The sequence below is a fragment of the Nipponia nippon genome, unplaced genomic scaffold (genome assembly GCF_047370975.1).
Source record: "Nipponia nippon isolate SJK-2023a ecotype South Korea unplaced genomic scaffold, ASM4737097v1 scaffold_18, whole genome shotgun sequence".
NCBI classification, from domain to species: Eukaryota; Metazoa; Chordata; class Aves; order Pelecaniformes; family Threskiornithidae; genus Nipponia; species Nipponia nippon.
This window is the reverse complement of record NW_028262334.1, coordinates 2,964,304-2,978,709: the sequence shown is the minus strand read 5'-3', so window position 1 is coordinate 2,978,709 and position 14,406 is coordinate 2,964,304. Positions and strand designations below refer to the sequence as shown.

The 14,406-nt window shown below is 35.4% G+C and overlaps 1 protein-coding gene across 10 annotated transcripts in view; it reads left to right on the top strand.

Moving 5' to 3' along the window:
- KNTC1 (kinetochore associated 1) overlaps positions 1 to 14,406 on the top strand; it is a 41,165-nt gene that overhangs the window by 9,820 nt on the left and 16,939 nt on the right. For all 10 annotated transcript variants that reach the window (XR_015704154.1, XR_015704153.1, XR_015704156.1 and 7 more), the window contains exons 20-40: positions 386 to 447; positions 880 to 991; positions 1,745 to 1,888; positions 2,116 to 2,172; positions 2,255 to 2,356; positions 3,495 to 3,611; positions 4,092 to 4,235; positions 4,528 to 4,626; positions 5,075 to 5,178; positions 5,341 to 5,446; positions 6,132 to 6,266; positions 7,364 to 7,483; positions 8,275 to 8,344; positions 8,420 to 8,487; positions 9,052 to 9,344; positions 10,034 to 10,206; positions 10,400 to 10,497; positions 11,475 to 11,616; positions 12,540 to 12,596; positions 13,106 to 13,269; positions 13,809 to 13,913. Coding sequence is in view for 6 of the 10 variants with exons in the window: in XM_087754928.1 (XP_087611054.1) it covers positions 386 to 447; positions 880 to 991; positions 1,745 to 1,888; positions 2,116 to 2,172; positions 2,255 to 2,356; positions 3,495 to 3,611; positions 4,092 to 4,235; positions 4,528 to 4,626; positions 5,075 to 5,178; positions 5,341 to 5,446; positions 6,132 to 6,266; positions 7,364 to 7,483; positions 8,275 to 8,344; positions 8,420 to 8,487; positions 9,052 to 9,344; positions 10,034 to 10,206; positions 10,400 to 10,497; positions 11,475 to 11,616; positions 12,540 to 12,596; positions 13,106 to 13,269; positions 13,809 to 13,913 (2,472 nt within the window). In the remaining 4 variants the exon portion in view is untranslated. The remainder of the gene's footprint in view (positions 1 to 385; positions 448 to 879; positions 992 to 1,744; positions 1,889 to 2,115; positions 2,173 to 2,254; positions 2,357 to 3,494; positions 3,612 to 4,091; positions 4,236 to 4,527; positions 4,627 to 5,074; positions 5,179 to 5,340; positions 5,447 to 6,131; positions 6,267 to 7,363; positions 7,484 to 8,274; positions 8,345 to 8,419; positions 8,488 to 9,051; positions 9,345 to 10,033; positions 10,207 to 10,399; positions 10,498 to 11,474; positions 11,617 to 12,539; positions 12,597 to 13,105; positions 13,270 to 13,808; positions 13,914 to 14,406) is intronic.

Here is a 14,406-nt window from a genome sequence, read left to right as displayed (position 1 = left end):
CTTTTAAAAAGTCTAAACAAGATTATATTTTATAGTATGAAAGAGAACCACAATAATGACAGGTTTCAGACATTTTCAGATGCTCCAGAAATTGAAGGAAGAAGCTGTCTTAAGTGCTTTTAGGTATTTAGTTTTGTTTCTTAGTTAGTCCTATTGTACACTGGACAGGCCTCATCCACCTTTAAGGAGAATCAGTGTAAAGAGTTTACACAATTGAAATTTTGGATTAATACTTTAGTAAACAAACTTACATATGTAATTAACTAAAATTCTTGAAAAGTCTTTATTTTCCTCCATTCTTCCTCTTTGTGATGGTTATTTTAACCATGTAATATCACTGTTTGGTAAGCCAGATATTGACCTTAAATTTCTTGTCTGCATGCAGGTATTGAGAGCTCAGGCAAGGCTTACAACTTTTTATGGAGCTTTTGGACTAGAGAAATTCAGGTTTGTTTCTGTTTGTTTGTTAAGATTTAGAGTAAATTTAATTGTAATGGTTAAGTATGTACGATTGAAATTAAGATTATTTTTTTTTTTTTTTTAATTTGAGTTCATTAAACTTTAAACCCTTCCTTCTCTTCCTGAAGTTTCCCATCCTCACATCCCATGTGGAGAAAGGAGAACGCGGAGAGGTTGGGTCATCCTGTATGTTGAAAATGCATTATCTGTTGCACATGCACTATCTTGTATAGATTTTTTTTTTTCAATTGTTTAACATATATAGGAGTGGGTGTAATTTTATGCACACACAATCTAACGCTACTGTTGTCTCTTACAGCATACAGTACTAGCTAGAAAAGGTTTGAGGTTCTCCCGCTCAACTCCTTTAATATTGACATATATCAATAAGAGAGTTTCTTTTCCTCCTCTCACTTCCAGTGGTATTGCGTGGACAGAATTCTTGAATAATGAAGACATTTTCAAGAATATCCTTTTTCAGCTAGAAGAAGGAAATTTGTCTTGTGCACAGTACCTCTGGCTTAGGCATCAGGTGAGATGGCATAGACATCTCTTTGGTATTTATGGTGGATGTTAAGTCTCTTAAATTTTCCAGCCTTATTTAACAGAATCAGACCAATGTGGTTATGAAACAGCTCTTCAAAGAAGCAAAGGTTTATGGCAGAGTCTCATCTATTGTCACAATGATTACCTGTTCACCTAGCTCCTTAGAAGGCTGAACTTACTGATTTAAGAATAAACTGGTATTTCTGATGTCAGAACACGTATTTCTAGATCTGAAGGATGACAATTCTTTCATTTATTCTGTGGTGGTTATAATCTTCCATTCACTTTCTTGCAAGCACAGCTCTCAGAATTTTTAAGTGGACATCTGCTGGCTACCTTAAAATCCTTTAAAAATAATCACATAGACTCCTTACTCTGAATGATACATTCATAATAGTGGCTATGGGCTATTACATTCTTCAGTGCAGGACTTTCAGGTCCATGCCTATTGTTTTCTTAATAAGACAGAACTATAGAGCAAGTCCTAAAGTAATGGGGCATGATCCTGCCACCGTAATTTGCAAAGGAATTGCTTCAATTAGGTCTTGTTTAAGAAGACCAAGCTCTAGTTTTTCTGAACAGGGCTATATTTTTTTTTAGATTCCAGACTATGATCACTGAGATTTTCTCTTTGTATTTGTGAAATCTATTGCTTCTTCCTATTAGTGAAACAGCTTTACAAAGTATCAGATAAATGTATACACCATATATCTGTAATTGTTCTGGTTTAATATTTTAGGCGGATTTTGAAAGCAGCTTTGATGAGAAAATGCTGGAGAACTTGCTTAATGCCATCCATTTCGCTGCTCCTTTGAGGGAACTATGTTTGTGGCTTAAAAATGTTGTGATCCCTTTCTTAAGAAGAGTTGTGCCAAAGGGACAGGTAAGACTGACTTACTAAATACAAAATGTCATTTTCGCAGGCTAAGATAATTTTATAGTCAGACATACAGACTTTTATTTTTGAATGTCGGAACCTTGTTCCTCTATCTTTTAAAATAATTCTTTTCCCTACAGTTTATATTTTAAATTATTTCTTTTAAAACAAATTTCTAATGGCAAATTTTGCTTTGATAGATAGCGTAATACTTATAACTATTTTTTTTTCAGAAAACATTAGCAAAATGGCTGGAACAAGGTGCTCGAAACCTTGAATTAACTGATAAGGTAAGTCATACTGTAGAAACTTTGCGTGTCTTGTATTTCTATATGTATAATATAGTTTGCTAATATCAATTATTTTGGACAGGCAAATTGGCCAGAAAATGGACTCCAAATGGCAGAGGTTTTTTTTACAAGTAAAAATCAAGGTGAAATGGGACTGACAGCTTTTGGCCAGTGGACTCCTTTGGTAAGAAATGTAGGAAATATAAGGATTTGCTACTAAGAGACTTCAGAACATATGCTCTGTGCTAGAGCTAGAATGGATGATAATTAGGTCAGTATTGGTTTTGGTGAAGACTGATTTAATTCCATGAAAGGAAGGAACTGAGTTCCAATCGTCTTAGGTTTAAAGATTAAAAAAAAAAAAGTCAGTGCAACATTAATACCCTTTACAAGATGTGTTAATAGTCTACATATGAATAATATTCTTGAATATTCTGTAATACGCAAATAAGCCTGAGTACTACAAAACACTTAAATTTCAGTAATGATACTTCTTATGAACTTAAATTAAAAACATGTCTCATCTCTGTCAAAATTTTTGGAAATTAATTGCAATTAACTATCTGTTATGGCCTGGAGAAAACAGGTATTAAAAATCAGCTAGCTGTAAGGTTATTGAATACTGAATTTGTGCAAACACAAATAAATTGTATATTTTATATATCCTAGGTATGCCAGCTTCTATAAAAGTGGTAGTATGAAAGTGGAGAAAGATAAAGCTTAGAGCTAACCAGCTGTGCATTTTAAAAATTGGAAACATTGACATTCTATGTTAGTTAGATCTGCTGTCTTAAACTTCTGCATCCCAATAATAATTTCCATTAATAATAGTAATGGAAAGAAGAGAAATTTAAGTCCCACTTTCAACATGTACTTGATTTTCCTTGTTGTATAGCGTATAAAGGTAACAGTTCAGCATGTATATTCATAAAATCTTCAAGATTGCAAGGCATCAAAAATAGTTTGTGAGGTTTCTTGGGAAATTGCATGACAAATAGGGTTTGGACTCCAAAGAAAATGTCAGCTGCAGATACACTGCTTCTAGCCATTTGTCTTACCTGTCATTAAGACTTTCAGCGAATGAAATGCTCATCCCTCTTCCCTGTGCAGGCTCTCCTAGAACATCACTGTCTTTATATTTAGAAAGAATCTTTTCCTAATATCTTACCAGAATCTTCCTTGCTGCATTGTAAGTCAACTGCCCTTGTCTTATACCAGAGATGTGGAGAATAATTCGTTTTCTTCCTGTTTATGACAGCCCTTTAATGGTCTTGAAGATTGTAGCAAGTGTTCTAATGTTTCACTTCTAAACACTGTTTCAGAGATGTGGTGACTGTGAAGAGGTGCATAGGTTAAAGAAGCTGGTAAATGATTTACAAGAACTGATAAATCTGTACAGAAAATACAACTGCAGGCTAGCACTCTGTGATTTTGAAAAGGTAATTCTGCAGACGCTTCAAAAAGTGCTTTTGAGTAGTGGATTGTTCTAAGAAGGAGAAAAATCTTGTAGCATGTGTTTTAAAGTCAGATAAAAGAGGAACCCTGATGGATTGGTTGGTTAGACTTGTGTTCATAAGCTGCTAAGACTATTCGATATGTTGTTTGTTACAAATTTTGTTTCAACTGTTCGTATAAATATATAATGTGACAAGATACTATGAGAAGGTATGGCTTAAACCCCACAATTTGCAGTTCGTTACAGATTGTATATTGTGGAGCAAGCATTAGAAGTACAACTGAACAATAAGGGGCTTTATAAAAGAAAGCTTTTATTTTGAGCTAAAGAGGGATGCTGGTTCTTGAAATCATTCAATTGATTTCAATGGACACTGGATGTGGAATCATTTGTTAGAGATGCAAAAGATCACGTATTAACATGTGTGATGTTCTAACATGGCATTGTTCTACTTGCTGCCCAGGAAAATGCAACTACTATTGTGTTTCGCATGTTTGATAAAATTTTGGCACCAGAGCTTGTCCCATCCATTTTGGAGAAGTTTATAAAACCCTACCTGTGTGAACATAATCTACAAAAGGATGAACTACTTCTACAGTATATAAAGGTATCCATATTTTCTACTTTGTGAAGAAAGCTGTTTAAACATGAATAAACGGAAAACAAATCTGGTGACCATTTTTATTTACACTTGCGTTTTAGGACCAGCTTTCACATTAGCTGCTTCCTGTCAATGAACTTACTGATAGTTACTATTTCAGTAATAAAGCATTAGCAGATATAAAGGAAGATAGCCAAATCTGTCCCATAACGTCCAAAGAACTTTTAAATTTTGTTTATATTATATTCCTATCTTTTCTGAATTCAAATACCCTAATAATCTTTATCAAAATATACAGGATTTGCTAGAACGTTGTCGTACACGGTCTACTTCAGTGTTTGAAACTGCATGGGAGGCAAAGGCAATAGCTGTCATCGGCTGTATCTCTGATACAGATGTAAGTACATTTTACGAAATAGGCATCAAGTGGCTCTAACACATCAGTTCAGAATGAAACACATAAGTTTATATAAGCATATGAATACATTTTTACATGAGTGGTATGAGGACGAACAAATCGTATACTGTCTTTTTATTCTCAGTAATCTTATCCCATGTGATGTTCTTTGCTTGAGAATTTAATTGTAGTTTTGATGTCATCACATGGAAAATTCACCAACTTTAATATGTGTGAAACTCATGCTCTATAGTGTTGGAAATTACTATAAGCATTTTTCGAATCTAACTTGACACATCATACTGTGATAATGAATGCCCTTTATGCAAGTGGAGATTGGGCCAGGAAATAAAATGCTTGCCTAAATGAATCAATCACGTGAACGATACTTCAAGAGATTACCTTGTAACTTATTTTGAAAAGTAAGCTCTTTATGTTCCTTTTATAGCTGAAATTTGATGCAGTTCTACAGATAATGCATGGTGCTATGGTACCATGGAGTGCAGCAGTGGAGCAGCTGGTAAAACAGCATTTGGAAATGAATCATGTCAAGTAAGGCACCATCCACAGTCTACACCTCAATTTTGTGTGTACTTTCAGTTAGAATTCTGGTTTGGGGAGGGGAGGAAATACTGTGTATCTGATGTAGTCTGATGATTAAATCGCACAGCTGTAGGTAGCAAATAAATTAATAGCAGTCTAATTTGTCCATAGAGTAAAATTACTGCAGGAAAGTTACCGACTGATGGAGATGAAGAAGCTTTTGCGAGCCTATGGGATAAGAGATACTAATCTTTTAAAGGACAAGCAGATGATAATGGTAAGTGATCAGCATTACTCTTATTTCTATTAAACAAAAATCCCTACACTTACCTATATGTATTTTCATGGGGTATTATAAGCCAGACTTTTAAAAAAAGTCCTAGCAACTGGTAGCTCCCACTTGTTATCAGTATCTGTTTTTCTTGTCTTGTTGGGCCACATTTTTTTGCCCAAAAGCCCATTCTTTTTTTAAGTATAGCAGATTAGCTTAACCCAACCTGATTAGCACAGCATTGATAATATAGTACTTTCTGTATGGTGGGGTGGGAAAGAAAAGAGGAAACTCACAAAATGGAAAGCTAAGTTCTCTCAAGACTTCAGCTCCGATTTCTCCTAAGGTCACAGTGAACAATACTTGGTGATTTTTTTTTTTATTTTTTTTTTTAGCATCTCCCCTTTATTAGGGAGACAACATGAGCATTTCTTGAAAAGTTCCTTGCCATCCTGTGGAGCCAGATGAGTCCCCTGAATTTTGAGAGTTCCCAGGATAATTCTCTTCCCTAAGCCCAATCTTCTCCCAGTTACGCTTTAGTCAAGTTTTCTCTAAACAAAAGCTTTAAACTTCTAGGTAACTTGCTTGGTATTAGCTGACAATTACAAGGCAGAAGCAGTGTGTATAAATTACTTCCTTTGTTATCCTATACATCAACAAACTAAAGTCCATATCTGTTTTCTTCTTACAGAGGCTAGTGAAATACATTCTTAAACAAGATACCCCTACTTCTTTGGAGGATGCTTTGAAAATTGTAGCAGCATACATGTTGCCCACTGTGGAAGTCTACATTCTGAGGATGATAGACCTGATTGACAAAGAAAGGGTACTAAAATACTTCATGTCATTTAAAGACACTGAGGCCTATTTTCAAAACAGAAGCAAGTTGTACTGCTTGCTGAAATCGTACACACGGTTTACATATCCCTTTTTTTTTTAATTACGGTTCTATTGATTTTACACGTAACTGCCTATACTTAACATTGAAAATGAGACCTTTGTCAGAGTTTTAAACGTCATGAGGCATCCTTCATTTCTGGCAAAAAAGGATGAAAATTATGACCCACAATATACAAGACAAGTTTGGAATTGAAGTCTCTACATATTTTCACATACTGCTTTTGCAAGAGTTGTTTTTGGGCAAGCTGCTTTCTTGCCAACAAAAAAAAAAAGATTCGTTCTTCTGAGGAATGCTTTCTTCTAATGCAGGAGTACCCACATGAGTGCAGACCTGCCCCTTTAGTACTGAGAGCACCTGAATGTTTGTCTTTTGATACAGGGTGGTGAATGTTTATCTATTAGTATGAAGTTTTCTTCCAAGTTAATTTCAAGTTCCAGTGTAGCAAAAAAACCTGTTATCTTTAAATTACATTGATGTCCTAACTAGAAACATTTAACTTTGCTTGCTACCCTGTAGTAGGTGTGATAAGCTTTATACCATGGGGTTGTCCCTGGTTATGTTACAGGGATCTCTTTGACCTGAAGAAAAGGAAGCTCTTTGATTAAAGGAATCAAATTAACTCCTCTGCAAAATAGTGTTTCTCATGTTAACATTTGTTCTGCCTTATTAGCACATGGTATTCCTAGTAATCATACTGTTTTAAAAACGTTGCATAATTGCCAATGAACAAAACTGCGTTTTAATTTGCCTTTTATAACCCTTTTAGTGAGTAAGTACATAGATTTTACTGAAAGCCTCATAGATTTAGTAAAAACTATTCAGGGAGTTTTAAGGAAGTCATGTCATACTAAATGTATTTTCTAAAGAGATCTGAAGTTCATCAGCACAAGATTAATCTTGCCCAGTTGGCCGTCATGCAACCATTGTATCAAAGCAAGGGATTACACATAACTGAGCTTTTCCAAAAGCAAATGCCCTTTTCTTTTGATTATTTCTGGTTTACTTTTTTTTTTTTTCTTTAGGGAGAGGAATCTCTGATTTTGTTAAAATCTCTGACTCTTGCTGAAGCTGAGAAAGTTGCAGAGAGATTGACTGTATGGGGAACACTGGTATTGCAGAATAAAGCAGATAATTCCGAAGAGGTACCAAGTCATTTCACACTGTAAACTGTGTGCACAAATTATTCTAAATACTATTCTTACCCAGATGCTTAAAAAAAGGTAGGGGATGCAAATATAAAAACTGTGTCTTTATCAAAAAGGGGTGATGAACTGGTCTTGCTTTGAGCAAGAGGCTGGACTAGGTAACCTCTTGAAGCTCTTCCAACTTGAGTTTATTCTGATTCTGTATACTCTACAATTACTTTGTGTTATTTTTAAAGGCATGTCCACACAGGCATGGCTATCTGAATTCAATTAATAATTAATAAATCCTGCTGCATTATTATACCTCTAGTCCTACGTATTTTCCAGTTCTTTCTTTAGTTGCTTAGAAAACATCTATTTAAAAACTGTAGGCATGGCTTTGCCATGCACCAAAGTGGGTTGAAGTTGACAGTGCACATTACTGTCTTGCAACCACAGAAGAGAATTTTTGTTAACGGTTGTTTTAGGGAGTTATTCTGGGCAGGGGAAGGAAGAACAAAGGGAGAAGGGTGGGTATTTTCAAAACTCTTGTGAGAGCTAATAGACTGTGTGGAGTGCATACCTATTACAGCTATAAAATATTTGCTCTTTCTATGAAGGATGCATATTTACAGTAACTTTTCTGTTCCCTTGCTTTTCAACTGGTTTTATCTTGGACTTGAGAATTGTTGCTTAAGACTTTTGTAGAGCATTGCATAATATTTTAATAGAGTGGAAGCCTGAGGGTCACTGTCTGTTACTGCCAACATTTTGACCAAACAAAACATTAACCTCTTCCTTTCCTGCAGCACAAAACACAAATGTTTATGACTAAGACACTTGTGGAAATCCTTAAATTCCTGTTCAGCATTCAAAAAGGTAAGCTACAACTTTAAAATCTAACAATTTGTTTGTAAATGGAGTCAGGAAGTAATTGGTTTTGTCCTCCAACAGACAATCCTCTGAAGAAAGATGAATGTGAAGCAAACCTAAAAATGTTTGAAACACTTGCTACCCTGCAGGTAGGTATCTTTATCGTTTCAAACCGCTTTTGATTTACCGTAGTTATTCCAATTGTTCTTACAACATGATGATATTAAAAATTAATTGTATTTACAACTTATGTGCAAAGGTTGTTTTTATTATTGACTTCAAAGAGATTCTAAGGCTAATCTAGCAGTTTAGGGAAAGTTGCCAATTGCTAGAACTTGGTTGTCCATTTAAACCAAACAATTAGATACTCTCCCAAAAGTCTTAATTGCTAACACTTCAAAGATTTCATAATAGAGTACTGTAATATGTTATTAAGGTCTTCTTATGGTTTGTAAACTTAAATTATTTAATACTGCATTTGAGCACGCGGTGTCCTTCACGGTTTTTTATTTTGCTTACCTACTGCCTAGCAAAATTCTCTAATTTATTACATAAATCAGTAATTGGTAGAAACTAGTAAAGTCAACTTTGTACTGAAACTATTCTTCTAAGAACAAAACAAGAAATAAAAACATTTTAACAAAAGAAAAACGCCAACATTTTCAAAGGAAGTTACATGAATACAAATACATAATCTTATTTTTTTGTTGCAGGAAGATTTTGATATCTTTCTTTCAGTTGAAGAATTTAGGAATCCTTCACTGATGTCTAGGCTTCTTGAGAAGCATATAAAAGCTTATGAAACTGTCAGATCTCTGTCAAAGCCTAGAAAAGTGCAAACAATGAATTGTAATTCAGAAGATGGTAAAACCAAGAACCGTTCTACTGAATCAAGCTTGTATAGACTGGCTTTGCTCCTGCAAAGGTCAGAGCAAGAACTGGGAGAAAAACTGGCCTTGAGAGCACTAGATGCTGGAAAAGTTGAAGATGCTGTAAAAATATGCAGGTAAAACTCCAGAGGTTTTCAAGATTATGACTTTTAATGGGCGTTTTTGTACTATTTCTGATACAGAAAGAAGTAAGTAGATGTAGAGTGAAGGAAAGGGGTTTTTTTGTTTGTTTGTTTGTTTTTTCTAAAAATGAGTGTTTAAGCAATATACTTACATTGTTTGTATGTAATATTGAATGTAGAGTTAAGTTGTTGTCTCTGAAAATTGCCATTGGTTTTTGCCATAACATGATTACTGAGTAAAAAGATTCCCTACAGTTTTATAGTGAGAGATAAGTAAAGCACAATATTAAATAACCATTATGAGAGCTTCTCAGCTTACACAGATAGAAGAAAACTATTGTACAGTGACTACGCATACCACATCATGGTTTAGAGCTGGTCTCTGCTTCATGCTTAGGTTGTCAGATAATTTAAACTTCCTACTACCTCCCTCCAAAAGAGATCAGATGAAAATGTTAAATATATTTCTTATTATTGACATGCTCTATGTGCTTTGGTATACGTCTCTAAGGTAAGCTCCATTGTATTTTTTCACTTCAGTCACAGAAGTTTTAGTTGCAGTGAGTCATATAGGTGAAATAAGTAAAGGAAAATTAAATAATTAGAACAGAATGTGGCCTTAAGTAAAAGCCCTAAGGACTATTTTTTTATTTTTAACATCCTTTTTTTTTTTTTTTCAAAAGGGAGTTCTATGAAAATCATTGTAATGAAGAAACAGGGAAGCTGCTGTTCTCAGCATGTCAAAGGCTTTGTCATATGTTGGGAGCTGATGTTCCAATGATCACTCCTAAAGATATGAATCTTCCAGCAGTGATCTATGAAATGGCTTGCCAAGCAGCTACAGTATGTAGTCCAGGTGATTACTATTATCATTTATTCGTGTTCATGTTGGGAATCCAACTTCCCAAACAATATTTAATAAACATGAAAACAAGATGAATTTCTATATATGCCTCTGTAAAAATAGGTGCTGCAAAAAATTGTTTCCTTTTAATTGGACACATGAACCTTCCATTCGTAGTATGCTAATGATCGCAATATTTTTACAGATTTGCTATTAGATTCTCTGGAACTATGTAAATATACTTTGGCTGCCAAGGAAATTTACAGACAGTGCCAAATAGAAAACTATGGATTTACAGCAAAGGTATTTTCTGCTATCTTAAATATATATTTTTAATACATGTAACGTCTTGATTGACTGAATAGTGTTCACTGTACATACATTTTTTTCTTCTATTCCTCCAGCAATATTTAATCAGTTTGCTTAAAAAGCAAACAACAACAAAACCCCACACAGCTCTACACATAAAAATTTCCCTGAACATGTGTGTACTTCAGCGTGAAGAGTACTAAAATTTGAGTATTGAGTAACTGAGGATTTGAGTATTAAAAGCAGTGCAGCTGTGGCACAAGCACAAATAGAATTCTCCGCTTACGTTTCAGTATAATAAACCCTGCTAATGTCACTGAAAATTAGTGATTTTATTGAATAACTGCTGCCAGGACTGCTAGAGAGTGTAGAGAGCTGACTTTAAAAAAGTTTGTTTTGTTTTGTTTTGTTTTTTAAATAGGTAAAATATGGCAGGGAGGGTTTCATTTTGAAACGCACGTATTATGTGAAGGCATTCCCAACAGTTCTGGAAAACTTTAAGATGGATCAAGTTCTTGAATAGCATCTTTGTTTTTTGTTCAGGTCAAGCAGTGCTTTAGGCTACTTGAAATGAATGGGCTCTTACAGTCCGAGTGGAATAGATCAAAGTGGCTAGGCAAGCATATTTATGCACTGAATGTTATTTTTCTAAAAAATGATCCATTTGAAAAATGTTTCCTTATAATATTTGGCCAAGAACGTTTACGAAAGCCTCCATTAAATTAATTAAGAATGCATTTTGGCTGTGCAACTAAATAACTGCAACATTAAAGAGAAATGTGGCCTTTCTGAGTAGGAAATGTGTTTGATGCTCCTGGCCATTTAACAAAAAGTAGCATAGTGCTTTCAAATAGAAGACCGTGTTCTATTCCTGTATTCCAAAACTGGAATCTCTTGCAACACTTAGTTTGTTAGTAGACTTATTAGCTGTTCTTTTTATTGTGTGTACTTTTGACAATGTTCTTATTCAGACAACATCTTTTGGAGGAGATAAAGATCCTTATGAAGAGTGGACTTACGATGACTTCTTTAATGAAGATGGGATAGTTCTTGATCCACAGATAGCTCTTCCAGTTGCATATGAAACTATTTCTTCTCTTCTGCCTGTTTGTGGTAAGCTTGTTTTCCTGAACATTGAATCAATATGCAATCTATATTTCCTATTTTATCTAGGAATATAAATAATTCAGCCTGTGTATGGAAATTATCACGTCAAATCTCAATTAGACAAACTCATGGAAGACATATCCATTGGGGGAGGGTACAGAATGTAAAGATGATGTTGGTTTTTGTTCTGGTTCAGGAAGAATCTAAATGACAATACCTGAAGACACGGAGAATGCTCTGGAGAAGTGTTTCTATAAACTTGCCCGGTTCTTGTGATCTTCTCTAGACATCTTCTGGTAGCCACTAATTGAGATAGGATTTTACCAAGATGAATTTCCGCTTATTCTAAAATGATTGTCCTTGTACTATTGTAGATACACACAACTTTTTGAAAATTTCAAGTGTTATAAACAGAACTCTACAACGTTGTAGGTGCTGAAAAAAGACACTTTCAGCTCTCTAAAAGAAGCACTGAATATTTTAGAATTATTTTTAATACTTCTTGATGTAATGATGCTTTCTTTCCTAATGTGTCATTGGCGTATTAAAAAGCGTATAACCACAAATACTGTTGCACAGTGCCAAATCTACCTATAAAGGATATGCTTATTTGATTGATTTGAGTAGATTTATTACCTTCACAGATGAAGCGTTTATGTTGACTGTCTTATCAAGACAAAGGGATTTGCACACAAAGTAGTTACTGCAAACTGTTGGTTTGTATTCCTTTGTGCATTTTAAAAGATGTTCCCTCCTATAAAATAACTTCTGATTAGGCACCGTAAAAAATAGGAGTCCTGGCTCTTAGAGTTCACATGTCTTTATTTTATGTACTGTCCCTGAAGTATAGTATTTTTAAGGTACTTCCAGGCTTCATAGTGTTGCTGACATCTTGGCACACTGCTGATGTGTATTTGTCTGTCTTTCAGAGAACAAGCTGTATCCTTTGGACTCTACAAGCCTGGCAAACTGCGCGTTTATTAAAGGTATCGTGATGGCAGATTCACCACGCTAAAAGTATAAACCAGACCACTGAAAACGTGAGGTTTAAATTAAACCTACACAAGCATGACTAACTCATCGTTTTTTAAATGGGGGCCTAGATGTTCCACTTAAAGCCGTATTTTAGGGGGATAGCTTGGTTCAGCACAGTAGACACCAGTTTGGATGTTAATTGCTACCATTCAGCCATGTGATTTTGGGCATGTTGTCAAAGCCTGTACTTCAGTACAGAAGTTCTGCCACTATGAACTAGGATCCATTAGAGCCTTTCCAAGAAGATGATCAGCTTCTGGGTTTTGAACTAGAACGCGAGTCTGTATTAAATGAAAAGCCCTGAAAATTTAAGGTTTCAAAGGGAGCTAAGGCTGATCTCGTGTTATAAATTTAATGAAGAAAAAGAGAAACAGCTCTGATATTAAGTCCAAGAACAACATGCTTAATATAAATATACTAATTATTTTCTGGGGTTGTTTGTTTTCTAAATATATCACAGGACAGAACCTTCTACTGCCAGCTAGAAGTCCCATCTGTGCAGTGCTACAGAACCTCACGGAGTGCAGCCAGTGCGAGTTAGCTTTGCGGTTTATAGTCTGTTCATTTGGATCCTGTCTTCAGCATGGTATATCAAATAACATGGATTTGTCCCTGAGTGAAAAGGTACGGCAAGGACGACGCTGAATTTTGCTGAGACTACATCTTAGAAGTATACCAACTATTAGCAAGTTTAGCGTAGTTATATAAGAATTTGGTAGGTATGGGAGAGGCTATCACCATGACCTTTTAAAAAGTACTATCACTTGATCAGACGTTGAGTCATTTTGTGAAAGGAGCTGGTAATTTCTTCCCTATTTTTCACGGTCCTCCGTTTCTCCTTGCAAAGTATGTTCAGAACTAAACTTCTGGTCTCTGCAGGGAGGCCAGGAATAAAAAGAATGTTAATAATGGTTTATTATGTTCTTTCGTATTTTTTTATCATTGGTTAGTATGGGAAAAGTTGCAAATGGAATATTCAAGAAACACTCCTCAGTTCAAAAGCACTGGGAAACAGAAATCCTAGAAGAGATCTTTATAAGACCTTAAATAAATCTGAAAATACCATTACTATAGTACCTCCTATTATGCTGTTAACGACAAGAGAAGTTGAAGGCTTAGAATTTATTTTTAACTGTGTGCTGACTGTCTTTTTTTTATAATAGCTACATGATGGCAATATGATAGCTGAAACCAAAAGCTTTCTCATTGCTATGAAACAGAAGTGTACTTCCGTAATTATGACCACTATCCTGACCTTACTACACAAGGTAAGAATGCTGTGAAAAGGGTAAGAGTGAGCTCCTTTCTTCTGCTCTGTCAAGAAAGGGGCTACCCTTCCTATTGCAGAAGCCCGTTCTAAAATTGTCCTGTGGCCAAATACCATGAAACCCACACATTCTGCAAAAATCACACACTTTAGAAAATCATAGAGAAGGTGAAGGGAAGTAAGTACTGACAGTATTGCGGTGGCGGGAAGGGATTGGGTTCCACAGGCTCATGTCCCAGTACCAGAATGGGGCAAGGGTGGGCTGGATGGCCTGAGAGTGTTGGCCTCTGCGGGCCCAGCTGCCTTGCTTCCTCCCACAGCTGAGCATGTGTTTTTGAACAGACACCACCTTGCTGGCAGCCACATGTTGTAGCCCTTGCGTATTTGAGCCTCTTACGGACTATGGCTCTTTGATGGTACACTAGCTGCTCTGCCTGAAAGGTTATGTACAGTGGGAGCTTCATCTTTGTGGGATCCTTTAAGGACTCCTAAAT